The 25,824-nt window shown below is 39.0% G+C and overlaps 2 protein-coding genes and 1 long non-coding RNA gene across 5 annotated transcripts; 2 read left to right on the top strand and 1 right to left on the bottom strand.

Annotated features, from left to right (window-relative positions):
• Positions 1 to 7,588: 7,588 nt before the first annotated feature.
• On the bottom strand, positions 7,589 to 11,716 carry LOC106672525 (peptide deformylase, mitochondrial-like). 2 transcript variants are annotated; one of them, XM_014404046.2, is made up of 5 exons: positions 11,623 to 11,716; positions 8,351 to 8,510; positions 8,095 to 8,262; positions 7,916 to 8,036; positions 7,589 to 7,844 (listed from the first exon to the last, which is right to left on the bottom strand). In XM_014404046.2, the coding sequence occupies exons 2-5, from the start codon at positions 8,507 to 8,509 to the stop codon at positions 7,648 to 7,650; spliced, it is 645 nt and encodes a 214-aa protein (XP_014259532.1). In that variant the 5' UTR covers position 8,510; positions 11,623 to 11,716; the 3' UTR covers positions 7,589 to 7,647. The 2 variants fall into 2 exon arrangements, with proteins under 2 accessions (XP_014259532.1, XP_014259533.1); XM_014404047.2 differs by lacking the exon at positions 11,623 to 11,716 and adding an exon at positions 10,401 to 11,616.
• Positions 11,717 to 11,992: 276 nt separating this feature from the next.
• On the top strand, positions 11,993 to 18,942 carry LOC106672524 (methionine--tRNA ligase, cytoplasmic). Of its 2 annotated transcripts, none has more exons than XM_014404045.2 (16): positions 11,993 to 12,209; positions 14,084 to 14,244; positions 14,306 to 14,410; positions 14,469 to 14,612; positions 14,671 to 14,790; positions 14,851 to 14,960; positions 15,020 to 15,340; positions 15,415 to 15,504; positions 15,571 to 15,757; positions 15,830 to 15,994; positions 16,702 to 16,921; positions 16,974 to 17,187; positions 17,252 to 17,488; positions 17,547 to 17,730; positions 17,809 to 18,207; positions 18,282 to 18,942. In XM_014404045.2, the coding sequence occupies exons 1-16, from the start codon at positions 12,107 to 12,109 to the stop codon at positions 18,477 to 18,479; spliced, it is 2,958 nt and encodes a 985-aa protein (XP_014259531.1). In that variant the 5' UTR covers positions 11,993 to 12,106; the 3' UTR covers positions 18,480 to 18,942. The 2 variants fall into 2 exon arrangements, with proteins under 2 accessions (XP_014259531.1, XP_014259530.1); XM_014404044.2 differs by having other exon boundaries at positions 11,994 to 12,209; positions 14,848 to 14,960.
• A 4,830-nt stretch (positions 18,943 to 23,772) lies between these two features.
• Positions 23,773 to 24,742, top strand: LOC106672526. Its single transcript, XR_001341272.2, has 3 exons — positions 23,773 to 23,962; positions 24,041 to 24,186; positions 24,261 to 24,742. It is a non-coding gene; the product is annotated as an uncharacterized LOC106672526 (long non-coding RNA).
• The last annotated feature ends 1,082 nt before the right edge of the window (positions 24,743 to 25,824 follow it).

Raw genomic sequence — 25,824 nt, 5'->3', positions numbered from 1 at the left:
CAACTACACCCTGGAATTAAGAAATTTATTGTTCAGTCATGCTCCCAATAATATTATTTTTGAATGATACAGTAACATACATTTAGTGATGTTTATAGTAAGAACATGTAACCATTTTTTAAATAAATGACAAAAATATTATTATGACAATAATTACACAAAAAAATAATTCCGACAGATACCTTGGACAAATGACTTATATGGAATTTCATGGGTTCCATGACTAGAGACAATATTTTCTTGGGTATAGTGAATTTTGAAAACAAAATTTGTGCTCACTTAGGTTATGAATGGTTAGGGTTCGGGGTAGGGGTTGAGTTGAGGGGGAATAAAGATAGGAATAAAAGAGGCCACAAGGCCTATCTAACCTATTGTGTTCTTCGGTTTGTTATAATTCACTTGTCAGCTTCTGGCAGTATCTGCCCAGTGGTTTTTCTGTCTGTGCTCCTATTTGGTGCATGTGCCTTCTTAGGCGGCAGTGCCCTGAATATTAGATTTAGAAGGCCGATTTGCTGAACTTGAGGGAAATGCAGTTGCTGATTCATTCTCTGGATGCAAAATTTTGAATAATTTGCGGACTCTCAATATTACTTCTCTGGGAAGATTTTTTATATAAAATTTTTATTTTATCATATTTGCTGGAAGATTTGTATGCCAAACTTTTGAGAAAAAGTCGTTGTGGTGAGCGGTTTTTTGAACGAATGAACGTGAACGCTGTCGCTCGCTGGGGTACTCTGAGCGGGTAGTGAGCTACTCCACTCTAGCCCATCAAGCCTTTTCGGGGGTAGGATGTGTCAGGTTGCCCGGGCTTGACGGGTGAACACCCTCCCACCACTTACTACTAGTCTACTATCTAAGCCCTTAGGGATAGGGTTGGAAGAAGATAGAACTACTAGGGTGAAATATTCAGTTCCCTTTATTCTATCAGAACAATTTCCCGATAATATAAATTAACGACAACTCTCTTACTACAGTATTATACTATTAATAAAGAAAACTTATAAACTGAATGACTATTTCTATATACAAACAACGCTCTTATTCCTATTAGCAACTCCTTATTCCTAGGGGCTTAATTATTGGGACGTATTACTTAAAATTCGGCCGCAGCCCGAACTCGCCCAACTATTCTCCAAATCTCCCGCCAACTGATTGACAAAACTTGTACTTACTGGACTGGAATGCGTGCGTCTATCTTGACGGTTAGGTGGTTCAGATTCTGCAAACGGTGCTGACTACGTCGTCCTCTCTGACTCCGGCGGTCATGGCCCCACCAGTCTCCTCCCCTCAGACTGCTCTTTAGACTTTTCTCTCGACGTCCTTCTCGACGTCTCACTTTACGTCTCTCTCGACTTCCCTTTCGACGTATCTCCCGACTTCCCTCTCGACGTTTCCTGGCGACTTCGGCTCCTTCGGGCGAATTCCCCGCCGTCGTCTTCTTGACGACTTTTACCCAACCCCTGGCCTACTACAGGGCCAACTCTTGGCCGACTACGGCTCCTTCGGGCGAATTTCTCGCCGTCGTCTTCTTGACGACTCTTGCTTCCTCTGGGCGAATTTATTGCCCAATTCTGGTCGTCTCCTCGACGACTCTCGGGCCAATTCCTGGTCCTCTCCGGGCCTGCTCCTCTTCGACTTCGGCTCCTCCTCGCCTATTCCTACGGCCCCGACCGCGACAGCTCTCCGCTGACCGCCTCTCTTTTAAACTCCTCGTCGTCTCCACGGGACTCTCCGACTGACTCAACTGCGGACTCCCGGACTACTGACTACGGACTGCGAACTCTACTACTATGGACTCTACTTCGATTGTTTTTGTATCAATCAGTTCAGGGAGGAGGTGGGGAACAGTTACGCTTAGGAAATACTGCTATGCTTCCAGGTGACTCAACTGCCCTTATCCTCTCCAGGTCAGCGAGCTATTCCGGATGAGGCCGGGCATTAGCTAATATAATCTGGGGTTGAGCAATAAGGCCACTCGAAAGAGAACAACAGTCAATTTTTCTAGGGCGATTGCCCAGGATCGACCCACATTTCTCAATCGAAAACATCCAGCTGTTATTTGCCTAGCTTTGTTTAGCTGCGTCTGGAGTTTTCGAGAAAGACGGGGTCGGCTCCCGAGATTCCAGGCCACTTCCGATTGCCCAATCCTGCACAAGATGATTTCCCAACATTTAGCCGAAATATTCTTACGTCTAATATTTATAATACATTTATATTTTTTTCATCTCAACTAAAAACCTTAATTAATTGTCATTTATAATACACTTAATTTCTATAAAACCCTGTTTAAGGTTCCCTTTTGGGAATCTTCACAGTCGTCTTTTTTCACTAGTGGCTTGAATGTTGTCCAAATAATTTATGTAACTATTTATTCCGCCAACATTCAGCTATGTATGACCATGGACCATCTTCTGGTATTTCGCGAGACGTTATAGGGTGAACAAAATTGATCCACGTTGAATTGTAGAATGTTACTTTAGTGACTGGGAGTTTTGTGGCCCTGATAAAGGCCGGTGTTGTGTAGAGAAAGCGTGACTATGAATCGAAGCCGAGACCGTGTGCGTGGCGCCGTTGGTGGTGGTCCGTGACCATGAGTAAACCAGTGGCCGAAGGTATTGGAGTACAGCAATTAGCCGAGGGGCAGCAGTTGGCGTTTACGGCCAAGTCGGCTGTTTAGAAGGCGAGATCAGGCTAATGCCGCGAGTACTTGCTGTCGTTGACGGTGTTCCTTTAGTGACGGCTCGTCGTGTTGACGAGTCTAGTGTTGTCGATTATTAGTGATGTATGTGACCTCGTCGGGCTGACGAATCTGCTGTCGTTGTTGCTGATGTCGGTTACATTAGTGATTGGTGAGATCTCGTCGGGTTGACGAGTCTCCTTCCAGCGAGGCAGTCAGCAGTGCTGCCCCTGCTTATATAGAGAAGAGCTCTACTCTGATTGGCTGCAGAGTGGAGGGCGAGAACAAAAAAAACCTCAAACGGACTTCAGGTAGTAACAAAAAGAAAATTAGGAGGAGCCTCGTAAGCGCCACGTAGAGCCGAAGTTTGAGTTAATAATACCAACGAAAGCGATACGTACCGGAAAGAGGTCAAATACCTGGCGGCAAACGATTATGACTACCACTTCTACCAGCTGAAAGAGGATAAATGTTTTCGCGTGGTGATAAGAGGTCCCTCTCGTGCCACCAAAAAAAAAGCTGGCCTTCCACACCGTCCGCGTTAGGCGTTGGACAGGAGGATGGGGCGGCGGTGACGTGCAACTCATAACCTATCCCATCCCGCCCCCGCAGGCTTTTGCCTTCTCGAGGCGCCACCGTTAAGGTCTCCTAGGAGACTGAACAAAAAGAGACCTGCAAATCTCACGTATCGATGGATGGAGTGTAGCAAATACGCGGCTGTCGGGTCGGTTGTTCCTTGGAGGGTCTCGTCAGAGATATCGAAGAGGTTCGATTGGTCCCGGCGGTCGTTTGTGAAACTGGCTTGTGTGATGGGCGTCTGACCCTTGGAGGATCTTATTGGAGATGCCGCGGAAGAAGGGTTGCTCTTGTGACCGGCTAAGATAGGGGTGGCGGACGGAAGCGGGAGGGACCTCGAGGTTCCCACCGGGGCCCAAGACAGGTGTCCCGGCAATCTGAACCCGCCTGTTTGACCGCTGTCGATCTTTCACCAGGGGAGAATTAGCTCAAGTCACCGAACTCGTGTGGGAGAGACTCTACAAGCTCCCGAGTGGGTGTAGGAACAACCCTTGAGTAGTAACAGGCACCTGCGGGAGCCTGCGAGAGCTCGTTTGGGCTTCCGAACCCATGAAGGGCTATTGCGAAGAAAGGGAGCCTATGACGGCGGGTAGTATCGACGGGTGCCCCGCGCCCGGTTCGGCTATCTGACTGCTGTGGGTCTCAAGAGAGGCAGCGAATGGCGTAGCCCACGTTATCTGGACTCGACTGTTCGACTGTTCCCGTTTCTGACGCTGGGGGAGACTGAACACCTCCCCCTTGCCTCCATGTGCGATTCAGGGGTTCGAATCGCTGATGAAGAGTCTCTCAAGCCCAGGTGTGAGCGACATTCGGCCTTCGGGGGAGTAGCAGGAAACCTGAACGGAAACTGCGAAAGCCTGAGGAACCGGTCGCCCACCACGAGCGCACTGATTTTGAAGAGTGAGTGTTTGCGATTGAGGATCCCAATCCGACCTGCGGGATTTAATTTCCGCGGACTCGGATTCACCCCCCGAGGCGACTGGCTGGGATACGGCCGACTAGTTCGGCTTTTGAACGGCCATCTCGTCTCACCCATCCTGGTAGTCATAGCCCACTTTATGTGGAACCACGGTGACGATGGGTGGTTTAATGTGGTTCGAGACTCGAGACCCCGAAACGGCTCACCTCGTGTTCTCATCCAAGGCCCCTTTTCTCAGTCCGAACTCCTTCATTCTATCCTGTGACCCCTCCTAACCCTTGGCTACAAGGGGGGTATCCGGGCACAAAATAATGGTGCAGCCCAGAGGCCGTGGCAACCTCTCTAAAGCACAAGCTGTCTTGTGTCGGCCTGAGGGTCGCTCAGGGGCGGCGGGTGCCTTAGCAGAGTCACACGAGGGCCAGTGCACTAGATCCTGTCTGCAAAGACAGGGGAGGGTGTATGGCCCACCTATACCACGGGGTGAAAGAATGTTTCCAAAAACAGCCCTTGACACATTGGGAACGGTTTCGTGGTGACGCCCCTGGCGGGAACTTAGACAGAGGCTGTCTTCTATTTGTGACCTTTCGTGAAGCTTGCGTATGGCCAACGTAGTACCCCCTGGTAATCACGGGAGACGTTGCGACCCGATGACAGCATGTAGGCGCTGAGGACGTAATGATCATGCTACAGTCCCTCGAATGCGTAAGTAAGCGGTTGGAAGCGGGTAGTGAGTCGGCGTCTTTGACTCGAGTATGCTTTGCATTGTTGTGCGTATGACCGGCGTGGTACCCTTGGGGAAGCGAAGGATCGGACCACCTAGGCTAGACCTATCGCGTCCCTCGAATTCGTGCAGCAGGTGTAGTCTGAGCTCGATAAGAGACTTTTACCGTAGACAGTGCTCATCTAGGGGGTGGGTAGCAATTCCACTTTAAACTAAAACCGCTGCCGGGGCATTTCCGGAAGTTTCTACGCTGGGGGAGCCTCTATACTCAGAGAGATTGAGTGGCCTTCTCTATCTAAGGAGTACGCGAGGGGGGGGGGACGGGCTGTTGTATTTCGATGTTCGGTGTGTTCCTTGGCCGTTCTGGATGCTATTAATATATCATCTATATAAACGAAACAGTAGGGTAGTTCAGATAAGACGTTATGAATAAACCTTTGAAAAGTGCTAGGAGCCATAAGCCATAACCATAAGCCAAAAGGCATAACGTTAAATTCGTACAGGCCAAATGGCGTTATAATTGCTGTTTTAGGTTTACTCTCTTCGACAAGAGGAATTTGGTAAAAAGCAGCGTGTAAATCTATTTTAGAAAAAAATATATTTATGCTCTAGGATTTCACTAACATCTTCAGCCCTAGGCTCTGGATAACGGTCTGGTATTGTGCGAGCATTGAGGGCCCGATAATCGCCACATGCGCGCCATTGTCCGTTTTTCTTGATTGTAAGTAAAAGAGGATTGGCCCACTGTGATTTAGATGGTCTCAGTATACCGTGATTTAATAGGAATTGGAATTCATTTTTTGCAATTTTTAATTTTTGAGAGTCTAGTCGACGAGGTTTACCATCTTTACATAAGTAAAAGAGGATTGGCCCACCGTGATTTAATAGGAATATAGGCCATTCCATATTGCGCCGGAAACTTAAATCAGTGTTAAGTATTTGGGTACCGTAAGTCGGTATCTCGGCACCATTAGCGGCAAACAATTTGAAGTCAGTTGGCGACTTCTGCTTAGTAACTGGAATTACTGAGACGTCCGCACCACTGTCCACAAGAAACTGTATGCCTGAGAGGCGATCACTCACGAATAGACTGCGATGACGGCCTGGTGAGACATTACAGGTAGCGCACTCGGCCGTTACTGTGTCTGCCAATCGGTGTTTCCCTGATTGGCCTGATTCACTAAATTCGAAGACTTAGCTTCTTTTTTCCACCTACAAAGTGTTGTCCATAACAATATTTCCCTTCTGGGTTATAACGCGAACGAGATCTTGAATGTGTTTTTAATTCATGTACTTTCTAGTGCAGACATACGGTCACACAATTGTTTTATATCTCTGTCTACATGAGGGGGCATGAGAGGATACTGCGTTGGCTTGGTTATTGTGACAAGTCATTTCCCATATCTTATCGCTGATTTCGGCCATTTTTTCTAATTCTCCATCCGTAATTGAGGTAAGTCCTCTTATCAGCGTGAGTAATTTATCTAACCATAAAGTTTATCGGAAATTTCTTTGCCTGCAAGGGCTTTCATTTTTCTTAGGAGCTGGCTAGGCTTCATACTCCCTAGATCGAGCTCGCTAACTAACTTTTTTATTTTCCTCTCCTCACTCTCTTTGAAAATTGTTAACAAGCGGTTTTTTGCTAGTGTGTATTTGTTGTCGTCAGTTGACGAAACAATGTCCCAAATATTTTCGACGACTTTTAAATCTAATTGAGCAATGAGATAGTTAAACTTAGCTTGTTCCTGTGTTACGCCATATAATTGAAATTGTGCTTCCACCTGGTAGAACCATATTTCTGGTTTTCTGCCCAGAATGGAAGAATATTGACGCTGTCTCGTTCTATGAAGTTGGATTGTAAGGTCGTTTGGTCCGGAATATTGATAGTTTTCGTTGTTAGCCATTTTGTGTGTCTTACTGATCAAATTAAATACTGAACAAGAAAAGGATTAAAAAAAAAAGAATATAACTCACCAAGATGAAGAAGAAAAAGAACACTTAATTCACTATTAATAACTAAAAGTTTATAACCTAATTACTTATAACATAACTTTGTACACATAACTAAACGGAAATTTAGTCACATAATTAAGTCTGTTTAAAAATCACTTTTCAACTTATGTCCAAATTCAGGGGTCACCAATGTGGGTAGATATAGTTTGAGTAACTACTTACTACTCGTTTGTACAATTTATTTATTTAAACGCTGCAAGATCAAACGTACTTTCTTCCGCCCGCTTAACTTTTCTCGTCTCTCCCACGTGCTCTTCCAGCAGTGTTGCCCCACAAGGCAATTTTAAGCGGTGTTAATCACTGTTGTGCAATACTTGGGGCAGCGAGAGTCGCGAAGATGATTCCACGTTAACGGCTAGCAGACAAGTGACGGAAAAAAGAACAAAGGCAGGAAGGGATGATTTTTGGAGAAAATGGAGGGAAGAGGGTTGTGATTGGTAAATCGGGTTGCAATTGGGGGGGGGGGGCATCGGTAACAGATTAACATTACCAGTTTAAGTTTTCGTTAACTGTGAAACGCCCGAATCCGAATAATGCACATATTTTAAAAGGTTACTGTTTAATTTATTGGGTCAGGCCCCGATTTTTCTTTTAAATTAAACTGGTTTAGTTGTTGTACTAATATTTGTTCATAATCATGAGTGACACGAGTTGCTCAAGGGGATCCACAGGAAGACTGTGATAACAATTAAAAAGAACTTTATTATTACAAACAATTATTTACATAATACTCAATAATTATTATTTCTTAGGCAAGTATGTTACAAAAATCTTTCCTTGTTTGTGGTTGATGACTTGCCAATGGGAACAGGCGAGACTATGTGGTTCCATGATGTCGATGAAAAATTTTCCATTGAGGTGGTCCATTTCGTGCTGAACTATCCTCGCGGACCAGCCACTGGCCTCCCAGGCCTTTTCTTTTCCTTCGTGGTCTAAGCCTAAATATTCCATATAAATAAGATGAAAAGAAAGAGAAGAGAGAAGGGGGAGAGGGGAATGAGAGAATCACCTGTAAGCAGAACTTTGGTGTAGCGAGAAGTATCAGCTGTGAAGCACTTCATACTTTCGCAACTTTCTTCATCAATATACTTTCTGTAATCAAGGATCTTCATTTCTGGGTTGATCCATACCTATAAAAAATTTATTTAGTGCCTTTAATTATTGCAATACATTTAAAAATATTCTAACTTGAAAAGGTATGTGCTCCATTTTTCTTGCATCATACAAGTTGACAGGTTTAAACTTGTTTCTAGGAGGAGATTGAATGGCAAAGACCCTGAGCGATACGCCCACCTGAGGCGCAGAAAGGCTTAGCGTATTTGAGTCTTTCATTAGACGACATAATCTGGCAATCAACTACACATTATTAGCCATTATACATTTTAACATTTAATTAAGTTTTTAAAGAAAGCATAACTTTCACACTGAATGGTGATTTTTTTACCTTCTTCATTGGTTCTTCCTGAATGGCACTTGGATCTACAGCTTTTGCCTTCAAACGCAGGACAGGATCTCCTATTTGAACGATATGGTTGTAAGGAATCGTGGGATACTTACCAGCCCACCAAGCTTGGTAAAGAAGCTTAAAAGCCCGAAGTTTCATCCTGGTAACAAAAGTAAAATGATCAAGACAATTGATCTAAGATTAGACCCAATGCAGCACTCTTCAGAATTTAGTCAGCTACTAATTTAGCATTAATTCTTATGCGAGTGTAAATTTTGTCAGGCTAATATTTTGTCATACCTACTCGACTAAATGGATAGAGTACCTGAATTTTTTCCAACTAAAAAATTTAGTCAACTGCACTGTTTATACAGTAAGGACACTGCACACACTTGTTGACTGTCCTATCAGTGATCAATGTGATATTAACTTGTTATTTTGTGTAATATATATATTATCATCAACATATATATTATTACAGAGTCTGTTTCCTTCTTACATTTCCTTTGATTACCAGGCAATAAATACATTTTGGCACAGAAAGGTTGTTGATATTTATATTAACTTGAGCACGTCTGAGCCTACGATAATAGCATTAATAAACTATTTTGGTTCAATAGTTGTCGAATGTAGCTTTGACATGCAACTATTTGAAAGAAATTTGCTGATTATATTGCAGTCTGTGCACCACCAGCCAACCAGTTTAGTTTTCCCAGTCAAACTAAACTATCAGCCAATACTACATGTATATGATCATGAATTTCTGATAATATATAAACTATTTTTTTTTTTTTTTTAATTTTAAAAATTCTACTGTTAAGCTTCATACTATGGATATATTAAAATTGCCACCGCAACTAATTTTAAATTACATGGATTAGGGATGATAAAATTCCAGACAATAATGTGTCAACATATTAATAGTATGACACCCTCTTATTTACAATAACATTACATAGTCCAGAGATGTTGGAGTGTTTTATTCAGCAAAGTTGTAAACAGTTTAACTAAATTTAAATTCAGCCAGTAGAATTTTAAGTTACTATCCCTTTTGTAATAACTTACTTTGGTATCATTACATCCTATCTTTTATATATCCTTTTTGTCTGGCAAAATGTGTAAATACTGTACCAACAATTTTTTCAAACTCTTAATTTTACTTTTTTCATCTTCTTGGATTAGGAAATATTCATTACCTCTTTAAAATTTGTGTAAGGATAAATAAATCCTTTCATTTATTTAGTTATTTAACAGTGCTTCTATTTTTTCTCTACTATTACTCCATTCCACATTGTTTATTTCAAAGATTCATGGAATACTTTTATTTTTATTAGTTCTTAATGATGACAAATTTTGGTGTCGGGATGTTAACAGTACCAGAATGGGTAAAATATTAATTAAACTTCATGAATAAATATTTATTTAGAAATCGTGAGATGCGGTCTGGTGTGGTGTAGGTTTCAGAAAAACATTTTCTTTATCGTGCCAATGTTTTGATCTTTATTGAATAAGGTAATAATAAAGATCGAAACGTTGGCACGATAAAGAAAATGTTTTTCTGAAACCTACATCACACCAGACTGCATCTCACTATTTCTAAATAAATATTGATTAACAGTCACTAATCACCACACATTTCATGAATAAATGTTGAACCGGCACAGGGTCTCTCTCTACACTCGGGATTTTGAGTTATTCAAACGCGTTTCGGCATTGCATCATCTTCAGTGAGGAATGAAGGAAGTTGATCCAGTAAGTGACCCTGTGCCAGTTCAATTTGCCAGTTCGCTGATTTGCAGACCACAACCCATCATCAACTTCATGAATACAATTGTAAAGTGCAGAACTGCAGGATGATGAAGCAAGTTAATCATTAATATTACTATTTTAATTTAAAAAGTTTGCTTCTATTCCACTGAAAGTGTTCAGAAACTATTTACTGAGTGTGATTACAAAGATTCAAATCCCAGTGTGCAGAGAAAAATCTTTCATAAGGTGAAATTTCACAATGTCACATCTCCGTACTGGACATGACCTATGTGGTGCCTACCTGCAAAAGATTGGGTGTAGGTATCCACCAAACTGTGAGTCCTATGGTGAACTAAATCTCAACCACATTATGACAAGCTGCAAACAAGCCGAACTGCAGAGAGGTGTGCTTCAAGCTAAGGAAGGTTTGAGAGCCCCTTCAATCTAGGGACTTTTAAGTACAGGAAGTACAACAATACAGAATCCAATGAGAATTCATATGCAAATCTAATTTCATTCTGTTTCTTATTTTGGCTTTTTCTTTTGGATGCTTTGTTCCTTTGAGCAGATTCTGGTGTTGTGGGCTTGCGGCGTTGGCTGGCTGGAAGGCTCACAAGGACTCTCCGGGCAGGTTGGCCTCGGACCTCGGTACTGTTTGATCCTTTCCATAAATTATTTGTAAATGGTTTTATATAAGGAAAAGAATGATTTAGCTTTCAGCTGCTGCCTAGGTATGGTATGGTAATGAGGAATATTAGAAAGTGGTGTTTGTGCTCCCCAGGCATGGCAGCTTTCTGGCTTATTGTATTTTCCTAGTTCCCTAGTTCAGTGCAATAGACTCAACCCTTCTTAGAATTAACAGGTCATTGATGGTCGCTGCTACAATTTCCCTAGATTTTTTTGTATGTTAGTTAACCACTGAGCTGTGGCTTTGCATGCAATGATATGGATGTCTGTGTCCTCCTCCTGCATACTCTACAGATGGGATCATCGTTGTGTATGCCCATGTTGTGTAGTTGTTTTCTCAGATGCCAGTGACCCTCCTACCACTCCAAGTCTTGGGTGCCTCCTAAGTTAGTCTCTGAACAATGGAATTTGTTTAGGGTCATAATATAAAAAATCACAATTTATGAAATTGGCAGGTTCAAATCCAAGAAACAGGTTGGGCTATAACAGATGTATATAATTAAAAGCATGTACTCTCATATATTCCACATTCACTAGTTATGCCATGAATGGTGACAATCATCAGTGCACATGAAATAAAACACTGCAGATTCCAAATTCAGTAGTGGTTATGCCATGAATGGTGACAATCACCATTGTACATGAGATAAGCCACTGCAGATTTCACCATCAGTGATAAAATTCGTGTAAAAAATAGGCAGCTGTTACTTCCACGCGTTGCCAAACAGCACTCAGCATATTATATAAGAAGTGCTTTATGATTCTGGCTGTTTATGGATCAAGAATCATAACCCACGAACGGGTAAATCTGCAATCGTTTAAAAATAAACACTTACTTAAAGCCTATAACACGAGAAATTAATAATTCTAAGGAGGTCTATGATGGGTAGCGGCTATTTTCTTGATACAATCTGAAACCATTGTAATCAAAAGGAACCTCAGGAGTTCGAAAAATATCTTCATCGATATAAAAATATAGTCGATAGTTTATATCGGTCACATCGCCTTAGAATAACGTAAATCCAGTTAGGATAGGATAGTAGTTTTTGTTTTATTTTTTAAATTATAATTAGCGAGTTTTTTTTTTGCCTTGACAATTTAAAAAAAATTGTTTTTGTAAATTGAAGTTTTGTTTCGATTGAAGAGCAGGAATCGATGCGCAGATGTAGCAGGGAAACCGGTCTCATCAGTAGACTTCCTGTCTCTTCACGTCCTTTTCCGAATATCGAAATTCTCAGGCCACGCGTTTTTCGGTTTTTCTTAGTAGTTGACTTTTTAATTTTGTTTCTCTGATTAACTGGAGGACGAACGTTTCCTGAGATGAAGCTGTACTCTAACCCGGGCAACCCGCACGCCCTGAAGATACTCGCTTGCGCCAACCTGGCTGGTCAGGAGGTCGAAGTCGAGCTGGTCCCAATCACTGGTAAGGCTAGTGATAAGCACAGTCAGTGGCACTTTTATAGTTGATTTACAAGGTTGACACAATGAACAAAATCCTAAATGATGGACCATTAGGTATAAATTCTATATAGCATGACCAAAAGTTATATTTGTAATCATGTAGTTATAGAGGTTGTGGTGAAGGTTGGTGATTTTTCTAACCCATAAACAGTTGACGGGTCAATGGGTTGGGGGGGGGTTGATGCAGAATACGGTTTTATCCTCCACTGCAATCAGCTATAGCCATACCTTGGAAAGCCTGCTAAAGATGGCTCCAGACATGCGGTATTTTTTAGTATTAGAAGTATCGACCACTTTTTCATTTACGAACACTGAACCAAGGTATGGTCTTGAAGAAGAAAGCAAGTGTAGTTGCTACTGCCAAGCTTTCAGGGCATAACAACCGTATGTTTACAGATGACATATTTAAGTTTTTACAGGCGATCTCAAATTTCCTTTAAGACCGACTCAGTCTCAACATTGCCAAGGACTGTCATTGTCCTGCTACAGTCCTTGGCAATGTTGAGACTGAGTCGGTTTTAAAGGAAATTTGAGATCGCCTCTTGCCTAATAAATTAATTTAAATTTTTTTTGTCAGTCTTAATCTATTTCTACGAGTTGCATTGGCTTTTAAAACTTCGTTGCGAGGTTCTCCATTTGAACTCTGCTCTTTGGATAAGAGAGAGGGATGGAATCTGTTCTCTTTAGCCTAGTACACACTGGGATTCCTTGGACTCTTTGTTGAGAAGCTGCGTCTGGGATTTATTTTCTTGCATCTCAGATGCTCCGCGAGAATCCCATCTTAAATGAGATTCTTTACTCAATGTTGTGCAACATCACACGATTTCCGGAGTGACAATGTTGTGGGGCAAAGAGTCTGCGACATGTATCTGAGAATCTGCAACAAAGAGTCCGAACAAAGAATCCCAGTGCGTACTAGGCTTTTGCATCTCACGATCAATTGAGATGGTTCTTCACTTCCTAGCTGAGTGTTCCATTTTAAGAGAGATTCGTATATTACACCTCAGGTCATTCACTCCCTCAAGAGCCCAAGTCAACGAGCTGTCGAATGGTTCAGATCCCCGGACTCTTATACGGTATGCTCACCATGCCTGGAAGTATAGATACCATTTAGACCAGTAATTTAATTTTCTTTCACACCTTTTCTTCATTAAATACTGCAATCATACACAAAAAGTTAATGATCTGGTCAAAAAACTCATTACTTTCTGTGTATTTATTTCTAGTCTTTATGTTCTACAGTTAATGCTTGAATGTCCAAAGTTTTATGTTTAAATTTCAATTCCCAATTGTGTGTGACAATTTACAACGATCTCTGATGACAGACGGATATAATTCCATATTGTATATACTTTTATAAATATGTTTCATGATGTGCACAAAATTGTAAAATACAGTATATATACCTAAATGTATAAAAACAGATAAACTTACGTTTGTTAAGATTAAGAGAAAGTTCACTCCTCAGTCACAAATTCATAGGATTAATAGTTAATTCTGGGTTGATGAAAAATTAGGTATAATGTGTGTTGTTTTGATTTGTTTTATTATTAACTGATATAAATTAAAATACCTAAAACTTTAATTATCATCAATTACAATTTATACTCCATGATCTGTTAATGTCATTGTCATGACACAAGATTGGTCCATTTTGATTATATTTTTCCATGTTTCTAGTAGAATGGTGATTGTTAGTCACATTCATTATGATATTTGTTAAAAATGATGATATGACTTGAAATTACACAGCAGTTTACCAAGGTGTTCAAATCAATTTTTTTGAAATTTTTTCATGACATATTAGTTCATTTGCATCTTTTGAATTTTTTCAAGATAAAAGGTTCCAATGCCCAAAAAAGCTTCCAGTTCTTGAACTACCATCTGGATATTCAATATTTTCGAGCAATGTTGCATGCTCTTATTTGTTCCGTCCGCCTAAAAAATTAGAAGTTGCGACAACAGAATGGCTCACTTGGGACACCGTCAAACTGCAGGTATAATCTAAATTGATTTTATTTTTTTCTTTGTATTTTTACTAACTGTATTAAATTTTAGCCTTTGATCCCTTTCATTGGGACTAAAACTGAACCCACAGATAAAATTGAGTTCGTCTTGACAGAACTCAACAACACCTTGAACATCAAGCAATATTTAGTGTCGGTAAGATGTAATTTTTATTGATATTTTCACATGCTGTGACTTACTCCTTATACCATAGGATCAATTAACATCAGCAGATATATGTGTTTGCTTTACCCTGTATCCTCTGTTGTTTGACGAAAAGCTTGGTAAACAGTTTTTACTGAATAGACAGAATATATTAAAATGGAGTAAACATGTATTGACTCTAGATCAAGTCAAGGTAAATCAATTTATTACAGTTTAATATTATAAGTTCTGAAATTAAAATATGACTTCAGTCTGCTAGTAAAAAGTTTGAAGTAAAGTCAGGCGAAGAAGCTTTACTAAGTGTTACTAATTCAAGCTGGTTCCCATCACCAACATCAGAAAATATTGTTCTACCTGATTTTGATTCAGATGTGAGTAGTTTAAATTTATTTATTTTTTCAATTTTTCAAAGCTTTGTCTTCTTTTAGCAGGAGCATGAACAGGAAGTGGTATTATCTCAGAACCATATTTTACAAGCGACAAAATCTTGGGAAAGTGGATTAGACACTAGATCAAACCTTGTTCTTCCTTCTCAACCAGTGTAAGGTTAAATACAACAGTAGTAATATTAACAAGGAATTTATTGTTCCTTCTTTAAAGGTTACCTGTGAAAGACAAGAAAAACGTATTGATTACATCAGCCTTACCTTATGTAAACAACGTACCTCATCTCGGCAACATAATTGGCTGTGTTCTTTCTGCCGATGTTTTTGCAAGATACTCACGTTTCCGAGGGCACAATACTTTTTTTGTTTGTGGCACAGATGAATATGGTACAGCCACAGAAACAAAGGCCTTGGAAGAGGGTCTCACGCCGCAACAGATTTGTGACAAATATTTTGAGATCCATGACAACGTGTACAAATGGTTTAATATATCTTTTGATTACTTCGGTCGGACAACAACCGCAGAACAAAAGGAGTAAGGTTTGCTTATTTGAAGTGTGCTGGTTTGTATTTTACACTTGTTGCTATCAATAATTCATTTGATTTTAGAGTTGTGCACGAAATGTTCAAGTCATGTTACAATAATGGTTACACTAGTACCTCATCAGTTGACCAATTATTATGTGAAAATTGTAACAGGTTTTTATCTTATTGAAATCATAAGATTTATGAGCATGGCACAACCAAACTTTCTTTCATTTTTAGGTACTTAGCTGATAGATTTGTTGAAGGCATTTGCCCAGATTGCAAATATGAAGATGCTAGGGGCGATCAATGTGATGGTTGTGGCCACCTAATCAATGCTGTCGAATTGATTGACCCCAAGTGTAAATTATGTAAGAACACACCTGTTATTAAACAGTCTAAACAGATTTTCATAGAACTACCTAAGGTAAAAGAATTTTTCAATCAAATATGTAATTTTTCTGCCATTAAAAATTTGCGTATATATTTGTATTATAAGGTTGAAGAAAAGTTGAAAAAATGGGTTGCTGAAACATCAAAAGGGTGGTCACACAATGCACGTGTGATTACGGAGGCCTGGTTAAAAGGGGGTCTCAAGCCAAGGTGCATAACGAGAGATCTCAAATGGGGCGTTCCTGTGCCTTTAGAAGGTTTTGAACAAAAAGTAAGACTACAAAAATCAATAAAGTATATAATTTTATTTAACTTATAAACAAAAATTTATCTAATTTGATAAGATACCTAAGATAAGATCTTAGTCTGCTTACGTCATTTTGACATCTTCAGTGAGTTGAGTTTGGGTGATTCCTATGGAGTCAAGCTTTAGTTTCATTTTCCATCTAGTTTCGTTGAAACCTGACAAAAACATTGAAAGTAAAAAAATGTCCGAGCCGTCTATGAGATATAAGAGGACAAGTGAAGGATAAGTTAGAAAATCTTTTATCTGTTTTCCCATCTATGGCTGAAAATTGACATAAAAATGTTGGAAGTAAGAAAATCGACTGAGTCATCACATAAACTTAGATTTATCTGGGTTGTGTCGTTTTATTCAAAACTGCCCATTTTTGTACAATAGAGAACACATATTTACTAGCAGGCATTCATTTCCCAGCATTTTGTTGTTGTCGTTGTTGTTTTGTTGTCTGTGTTGTCTAGGTATCTGTGTATGTGTAGTGTTGTATTGTCATAATGAGAAGTTATTTCTCTTTAAAATTTTGTTCTTCTGCGAGTTATGGCTGAAGTTGGATTTCCAAAACTAAGAAAAACCAACTTATTCATCACATGAGCACACTATATCAACAATTTAAAAAAAATATAAAAGTGGAAATATCAAAAAAATTATATGTAATATAAATTATAAATCTTTTGTAGGTATTTTATGTCTGGTTTGATGCTCCTATTGGTTACATGAGCATGACTAAAAGATACACTGACAAGTGGTTGAAATGGTGGCAGCCAAGCTCAACTGAAAAGGTTGTACTTTACCAATTCATGGCCAAAGACAATGTACCATTCCACAGTATAATGTTTCCGGCTACTTTAATGGCCTCTAATGGAAACTATACTATCGTGAACCATTTAATGGCAACTGGTAAGATTTGAAATAAATTTTTATTGACAAAATTAAAATTTACATTCTTTAGAGTATTTAAATTATGAAAACGGCAAATTTTCAAAATCGAGAGGCATTGGTGTGTTTGGCAATGATGCAAAAGACACAGGGATTCCGAGTGACATATTCAGGTTCTACCTGCTTTACATTCGGCCAGAATCCCAGGACACAAATTTCTCCTGGGCCGACTTGGCATTGAAGAATAACACAGAATTATTAAACAACCTTGGAAATTTCATTATGAGGTAAATTTATATTTTATCAGCCATGCTCTGCTGACATTTTTATTTAATAGATATGGTGTTTTAGGACCTTGTCATTTGTTGATAAATGTTACAACAGTATAATTCCTCTCATTAAGCTGAAAACTGAAGAACAAGAGCTCCTAGGTAACATTTCGTTAGAACTTAACAGTTATGTCAGATCTATGGATAAGTCCAAGTTTAGGGATGGTATAAAATATATCTTGAACATATCCAGACATGGGAATCAGTATATGCAAAACACTAAGCCTTGGGTTCTTATTAAAGGCTCTGAATCTGACAAGTAGGTGATAGATAAATAATTGAGTTAGGCAATTTTTAAATAATTAATTTTTTTCAAGGGAAAAGTCTGCAACAGCTGTTGCACTTCTTAGCAATGTGGTCTGCCTTATTGCAAGCCTGTTGCAGCCATTCATGCCTGAAACTGTTCAAACAATCGCAACCCAAGTGAACCTTCCCGTTGAAATGTTTACCATTACAGATACTTTCTACCCCTACCTCAAAACAGGCCATGTAATTGGAAAGGTAATTATTTTTTAAATTATTGCTATTAAAAAAAGTAAATTATTCTACTCTTACCTTTTATATTTAAAAAAATGATAGGTTTCACCACTTTTTCAAAAAATCGAACAAGATTTCATGGAAAACCTCAAGGCCAAATATGCTGGTAAACAGAACTCACCTTCTCCAACTTTTGTAACAGTGCCAAGTGTGGTTGTCGACTCTACGGTAATGGACAGAGCCAAGGCAGTAGCATCACTCGAAGAGGCTGTTGCAAAGCAAGGTGACTTGGTACGATCAATGAAAGCAGCAGGCAAGAGCAAAGATGAGTTGAAACCTATGATCAATACTCTACTTGACCTTAAAAAACAGCTTGCGGCACTGAAGGAAAACGTTGGTCAAGATAAGATGGGATCTCAAGTAACAAATGAAAGCGATCGAGTAACTGAACCAGCAAAAATAAATGATGTGGCAACTCTAGAAGAATTGATAGCCAAACAGGTCAACTAAATTTTCTAGGCACAGTCAAGTTGTATATTACATTGATTTTTAATTTATTATTTTTCTCTTTGTAGGGCGATCTTGTGAGAGCAATGAAGGCTGCCTCAAAAAGCAAAGAGGAGGTTAAACCTCAGATTGACAAGTTGCTCGATTTAAAAAAACAGCTTGCTCTACTTAAGGGTGAACCCGAGGAAAGCAAAAAACTAAAGAATGGTCCTGTTGCAAAAACCCAACAGAGCATTTCTGGAAAAAAGAAGAATAAAAAGAAATGACATAAAAATTAATAAATTTATTTATTTATTTTAAAATTTAGTAATTTATTGTTAACCTTTCTGTGATCAAGTTGTTTGTTTTATCTACTTTGTAGTTAAAACTTAATGCTTTATTTAAACAAACAGTATTATTATTTATTGAATATTAAATTTTAAAGCCTACAATTGTGAATTTAGTTGTATTTGGATTTTTACTTCAAAATAAGGCAATTTTCTAATATTATACATTCTATATAATATATTCTACACTCTATACATTCTTCTATATATGTGTATATTATGCTTTACAAACACAAAATTAGAAGTTTAGAAATCATAAACTAAAGGGTTACAGCAAATTTAAAAGTGCAGAAAGTATGTTCATATGTTAAAACATGTTGGTATGGTTATGTAATTAAAATAATTTGTATCATACATGCATTTTTAGACATAATAAAAACTATCGTTTTGTCTTTCAATGTAACATTCAGTTTTAAAGTTATTAACGCTAGAAAAATGAATTAAATAATATTTTATATCTCAATGTGATTTTTGATCACAGTTATCAGTTAAAATGTGTAAGTTAAATAACAGTTTAATTCAATATGTGAACTGAGTAGAATGGTTAATATGCATATTTATAAAATAACCTGAATTTGCATGGGATGGTAAATCATTAAATAATTTCATTAAATCCTACCCTTGTCTTTTAATTTGTCCTACCTAAGGCTGACAGTCTTGTAGTTTGGCCTTTGCCCAGCATACAGTTCACATCTGTGCTTTGTGTTGCTGATTCTCTGATCCTTTCAGTTGTTCTCTAATTGAATTCTCTAGTGCTACTTTCACAAAACCTTTCTTAACTAATCTTTATCTGTAATGATGAAGTGTTTGTGCTGTGATTGCACTATTAGCTTTGAATAAAAATATTTAAGCAGGTATATAATATAGTTTAAGTATGTATTAGGGTTGATTCCTAAGTCAGCGGTTTTACACCATTCTTCTGTGATTTTTAGACCCTCTTGTATTATATCACAGAGAGTTTCCTTGAATTTTCCCCTGGCAGTCAGGACTGTGTCGTCCGCATATCCCTGTACAGTTCCTTGAGGACATCCCTTGGTTGTGCTAACTTCTATAGTGCCTGTTCCTATATTTATTTTAATTATTCTAGTTCTTAGCATTTCTCCAATCGATCTGGAGGTAGTTTGGTCTACATGTTTTTTTCCTAGGGAGAACTTCATTGATGCATGAGATGCATTGTCGAAGGCTCTCTCAATATCGAGGGACGAGCAGATTGCTATTTCCTTTGTTTCCAGTGTTTCCTTTATGTCACTGATTAGCTGATACAGTGCAGTTTCTGGTGATCTTCCTGCTCTGCATGCATGCTGACAGTGATGGAGAGGTTTGTCTAAGAGTACTGTCATTCTTATATGGTTGTCTATCAGCTTTTCAAGGGTTTTTAGTAGAGAGGATGTTAAGCTGATTGGGCTGTAGCCCTGTAGGATTTAGGTAGTGTAGGGTCTTTTTTTCCCGCTTTCGGTATAAACACTATCTTTGCCCTACGCAACTTCTGTGGTATATAACCTAGTGCTAAGCTGCGTCTATATAACCGCATCAATGTTGGAGTGATTATATACACTCCTTTTTGTACCAGGATGGGAAAAATCCCATCCATTCCCGGTGCTTTGTATGGGCTAAAAGTGTTAATCACTCAGAGGATCTTCTTCTCTGTGACTATTTCAGCTGCTTTCTTCCAATTTTCTTTCTTGGAATTATCTACTCTCACATTTAATAGGGGGTGTCATACGTGCTGCCTGGAAAATGTGTACTTAGAAGGAGCATTTCTGAGTAGTTAGTTATCTTCTACGTTCCTTAGGGACGTTGTTGATTTGTAGATGTAGATGTAATTTCAGGGTATAGTATACTGCGCCATTTAATCCAGAAACACATTTACCCGATGCTACGCCATGCGATGCTACCCGACGCCTTGCCACGTTTTGGTGGGGTGTGCACATCTATCTGACGCAAGTACACGTCGCGTACAGTCCACAGCATTTGTCACAATAATCACTATCACAATCGCAACGCATCTTTTGTTCTTAATGCACTATTTTGAGCAAAACCTTGTAATAAATTGTTAGTTAAATTTTATGAGTACAACCATCTAATAAATTGTTTCTTAAACTTAATTGTTTTAAATAAAGTTACTCCTAACCATCATAATTAAACAATGTTTATAAAAACTTATGCATTTTTGATCTCGTTTAATTTGGTTTACATTAAAATAACATGTTGTAATTAATATAACGACAAAATTACATGTACTTAGTTTGAAATAAACTATAAAAATATGAGTGTCCTGTTCTGATGCTACCCGACATTACAAAATGGTGTAATTTTACGAGCAAAACTATGAAATAAATTGTTAATTAAATTTTATGAGCAAAACCGTGTAATAAATTGTTCCAATTTTAGTATATGTACCGCCGAAGCGAGTAGAATAAATTGTTAGTTAAATTCATTATATCAAAAAATCGTATTCCGGTGTTTTGATTAATTTTCTACCAAAACATTAAAATTAATTTTTTAAATAAAAACTAATTAATTTTTAATCACAGTTAATTTGGTTTATATGACAATAAGTATGTTGTAATTAATATAACGGCAATAATACATTTTGAATAAAAATATGAGTGTCCGGTTCTTTTGTCTTCGACTGTACTCGATGCGACCCGACGAAAATCTGGAGGGGGGATCGCAGAGCGTCGGGTAGGTTAGCGTGGCATAGCATCGGGAAGATGTGCACGAGGGTAATGCAACCTTATGGAAAATCGGAGTTTGGATTTGGACGCATGGCGTAGCATCGGGTAAGTGTGTTTCTGGCTTTAAGAGCTATTGTATGTTGCGTGTTCTGCCTAAGTCACATCAGTGAGTCCTATTTCATGAAAAAACTTGATTAACAGGCTCGGTTTCAGTGGTTGAAGCTCTTCTATGGCCACATTATACATCCCAAAACATTTCCTTCTGCGGGCTAGTGTAGCTCCGCAGTTTGTTAGTAGATGTGTTGGTGTCTCTTCTGCCTCTTTGCAGAATCTGCATGTGCCAATTGGGATTATTCCAATCTTCTTTAAGTGCCCATTTAACTTGCAGTGTCCTGTTAGGATTGGCAGTTTATTCCTTCTTCCCTTGACACATTCTGTAATTTCTTTCCTGCCAAAATTGGTTAGAAGATTCTTGGATTGTCTGTGTCCAATGAGTGAATTCCATAGTTTCCTCATTTTCTTTTTGTCCTTCTGTCTGAGATACTCGTTAATAGAGTGGGTTCCTATGCCACAGAAGGGTTCAGGTCCTTTCAGCGGTGTAGCAGCTCCTCTCCTTGCAAGGATGTCCGCTTTCTCAGTGCCTTCTACTCCCATGTGTCCTGGGACCCAGCAAAGGCTGACTTTGTTCTGCGTACCTAATATGTTTAGTTTGGTTTTGCAGTTCAGCACCATCCTTGAACTAATGATATTTGAGCTTAGTGCTTTGATGGCTGCTTGACTATCTGACATGATAGCTATATTCTTGTTTTTGTACCCTTTACTTAGGTTGAGTTGGGTACATCTTTCTTCGATTGCATGAATCTCAGCTTGGAAGATACTGGTGTATTTTCCCATGGGTTCTGAGCATTTGGTTCCAGGTCCAAATACACATGCCCCTGTACCTTCTTGTGTTCTAGATCCATTTTATGTACTAAAGGATGGTGCCATTCTTGAAATAGGTGTTTCCCTCTCATCACCATTCTTTTTTGGTGCTTAGGTTTATTCGGAAGTTTTGATTAAATTCAAACATCCTGTTCATGTCGTCTCTCGGAGCCATGAGTATCGGATGGTCTTTCCATAGTTTGTTGCTATCTCTCCATTTTATTTTTATTCCTGTTGGAGCTTTCTCTTTGGCACAATTAATGCTGGTTTTCTGCTCTGTCCTTATTACCATGTGGTGTAGGGGGTTAATCCCAGTACTTTTTTCATACTAATTGTAGGACATGTTCTTATTGCTCCCGTTATGCAGATACATGCAAGTCTCTGTATTTTTGTGAGTTCTTTCTTTTTAGTTACTTGTTCTGCTTTGTCAGCCAAGGCTGTAGCTCTGTATGTAAGTATAGGTCTTACTACCATGGTGTACATTCATAGCAGGGCTTCCGGGTCTGCATCTCCAGTTCCTTCCTGTTATTCTTCTGCACACCATCAAAGCTCGCGTCGCCTTCGTGATGTTGTGAGCCAATGTGTTTCTTAAATGTTAGTCAAGTCTCAAAAGACAAACTGCCCCTCACCTCAGTTATCTAAAGAGCTGATTATACGTCCGAAATGAGGGGGAAAATTAAGTCATGGGTTTGCAGGTGCTCAAAGAATAACAACCAGCGATACCAAACATTTCTGCAAATAAGTTCGTTAAAGTTATATAAATGCCAATAACCTTTGTACCAAAGAGTGCGCCAAAGCCTGCTTGGTAATCGTAATAATTTAATACAATGCCTATTGCCGCACCACTTTTGATGTGAGAATTTCCTTACCGAAGTGGCTGTACCATAATAAGATACTGCTTCACATATGTGCCGATGTCTCTAGACCCTCCTCACAAATTCGGTATGTTTTTGTCTCGGATTCACCCATATTCTTTAGGTGGTAAGTTCGGTGGTACACTCTACACCGGTAGAGGCCTCATAATTTTCCTCAAATGCCTGCTGAAAGGTAGGAGTTCCTTTGCCTTCCTTTTTGAAAATTTTATAGAACTCTTAGCTTACCTAGATTTTGTCGAGTGCTTGAGTTCTTCTTTCTCAAGCCATTTTCCTGTTCCAACTTAAGCACACACTCCGGTGCATTTAGTTGTGGTTCCGGTCCCAGAGGTGAGAGGGCTGCCCCTTTTTCGGTAGTTGGTCATCCTGTACAGTCTTAGAATCCATGTATAGAAGCCACTTTAAGATAATCTTGTTGTGTTTTCCTAGAACCTTTAGGCAATGTAGATCCTCAACTCCTTGATAAGTTTGAGTTGAAAGCATACCTAACGAAAAACGTCAAGATAGGTAAATTTTTATGTATTGTTTAGTTTCTCATGAGGCAAAACGTTTTGATCTAACTCCAGGATAGCAGAGTATGGATGGAAGCATAACTATTTCAATTGGAATGATACAAAAAGATTTTTTATGCTGATTTTACCGGTGTAAACGGTTTTACAATTTTGAGCAACCATTCTTTCATGAAATTGAACATTTATAACAGCTGATGAGGAGATGCGGGCAGCACCTCGACATCTATCTTTAAAAAAAAAAGAAAAGAAAACTACTTTTTATGAAAAGTGTGTTTTTGGTTATCTCTGTCTGTGGAATAGAGTGGGTCAAGGTAGAAAAGAAACTGGTTTAAAGCCTGGTCTGTTAATACCCCTGTTACTCAACATGCATAACTGCTATGGAGGTTTACAGCTGCTCAAGTCCTTGTACTCCAGTAACCTGTTATCCGATCTGACTCATTGTAGGATTCTCCGAGCCTAGATCGCTGTGTTTAAATGTTTGATCCCGGGTTGGTGAAAATACCCTCTGCTTTTTCCAGGCCATCTTGCTGTAGATTAGGTGTACGACCTGAAGATAACTTAGTCCGGTTGCAGCCGCTATCAAATCAAGATACAACAAATGTCACTCTTACACACCGGTCATCACAATCCCTTAGCAACCCAGTGGTGGCTCCTTGATCTCATCGTAAGTAATAGCAAGTGACAAGTTAGTCCTTAGGTATACTTTTATCGCATATAATATACAGTTGCAAGTTTCAGATAAATTTAGAAAAGTTGGTCAAGACATCAGCACTAGGTACTTTCCAGGAAATGAACTAAAAAATTGAAGAAATGTGTGATAATTGGTGAATTAAGTTAATTAATTTAAACTCTGCCTAGTGCAGTATACTTACAGTCCTTGGTCTCACAATGGATGAGAATTTTGCGTTTTGACGAGATTTTCCAGTTCGTAATACGAAGAGCATGAAGAGGGTGTTGGTAGGGACAAGGAGACCCCCAGGTGGAGTCGGCCGGCAGCCCAGTTGGAGATCCGATCCCATTGTTAGGCTCTCCGTAGATCTTCACAGAGGTCTTATTTATGTTCAAAGTACAAAATGTCCAAATAGTCGTCAGTAGCTAGAATTTTGGTCTTACAAGTGCCAAAAATTATATAAATAATGAGAAGCTCAAAATTATGATTGGAAAAATTTGTGAAGGTTTGCTTGTTATTTTGCATATATATCTCGTTCTTATGGAACAATATTGTCAATAAAATTACTCAATGACAGGCTAAAAGTTATTTATTTAAAAGTCGAACAGAAAGGGCCGGACCAATTCCAAGATCCGGCCATATCTCAAAGGGACTTGCCCCGGATTTGCAATGTAACATCCGAAGGATCGGCTTTGTTTTTGAATACGAAAGCGACGCCTGGAAGTGTAATAAAGGAAGGTAAGACAAGATGGTTGATACATGAGCTCGGCAGCATAAGACACATGGGTCAATCCCATTGCAAATACAACTTCACTTCCACTCGCCTCCTTCCTCAGACCACGCTCAACACGCTCTTCACCGCCTATCCAATCCCCTACGAGCATAAATCTTTCCGATCAACGATCTGTTATAAATCGTGTTAACGTTCTTCTTTTGGTAAACCCACTTCCAGCTGGAGCCAGACAAATATTCGAATCTTGAGTTATAGATTAAATCTTCAACTATTTTCGTTTGCTGGTTTATTATCAAAGTCCGCTTGTAATCAATGTGATAATAATGCGAGAAGGATACTGAGAAAGGCCAAAGACATCACATTTTACAACATTTATTAAATAAAAACAAAAATGCAAAATGAAATAAAGTAATCAACAAAATAACGAAAGATTGTCCTAAGTAGATTTTTACACTTAGATTCTGCACATATGTGTTTGCATGTGTATATATGTATGTACAATCAAGATTATGTAAGTCAGTCAATCAATAAAATAAATATTAATAACAGCAATTTAAAAATGTTAACTCTAAGACTCTACTAATAGGATCTATTTTCAATTAACATACAAGGCTGTGTTGGTTTAAATGAAAATTTGTCACAAGTAGGATTTGAACTCATTGGCTTTGGATTTCCCTTCTATGTTCTGCTCTTGAGCTTCTGCAGAAGATACCTTATGACTCAATCTTATTTCACACACCGCTTTTAGTTAGTTTTAGTTAAAAAGGCCATTTGTAAGTATGTCGGGTTCGAATGAGGGCCGCTGGATTCGAACCCTGGACCTTTACCTTACAGTGACGAGCGCCGTGTCAACGCCTAAACCGTTGCGGCCACCGACGCCCCTACCCCACCTATTGAAT

Source organism: Cimex lectularius, unplaced genomic scaffold (genome assembly GCF_000648675.2).
Source record: "Cimex lectularius strain Harlan isolate CLEC.00 unplaced genomic scaffold, Clec_2.1 scaffold130, whole genome shotgun sequence".
NCBI lineage: Eukaryota > Metazoa > Arthropoda > Insecta > Hemiptera > Cimicidae > Cimex > Cimex lectularius.
Note: the sequence above shows the minus strand (reverse complement) of the source record. Positions and strands in the feature narration are given on the sequence as shown.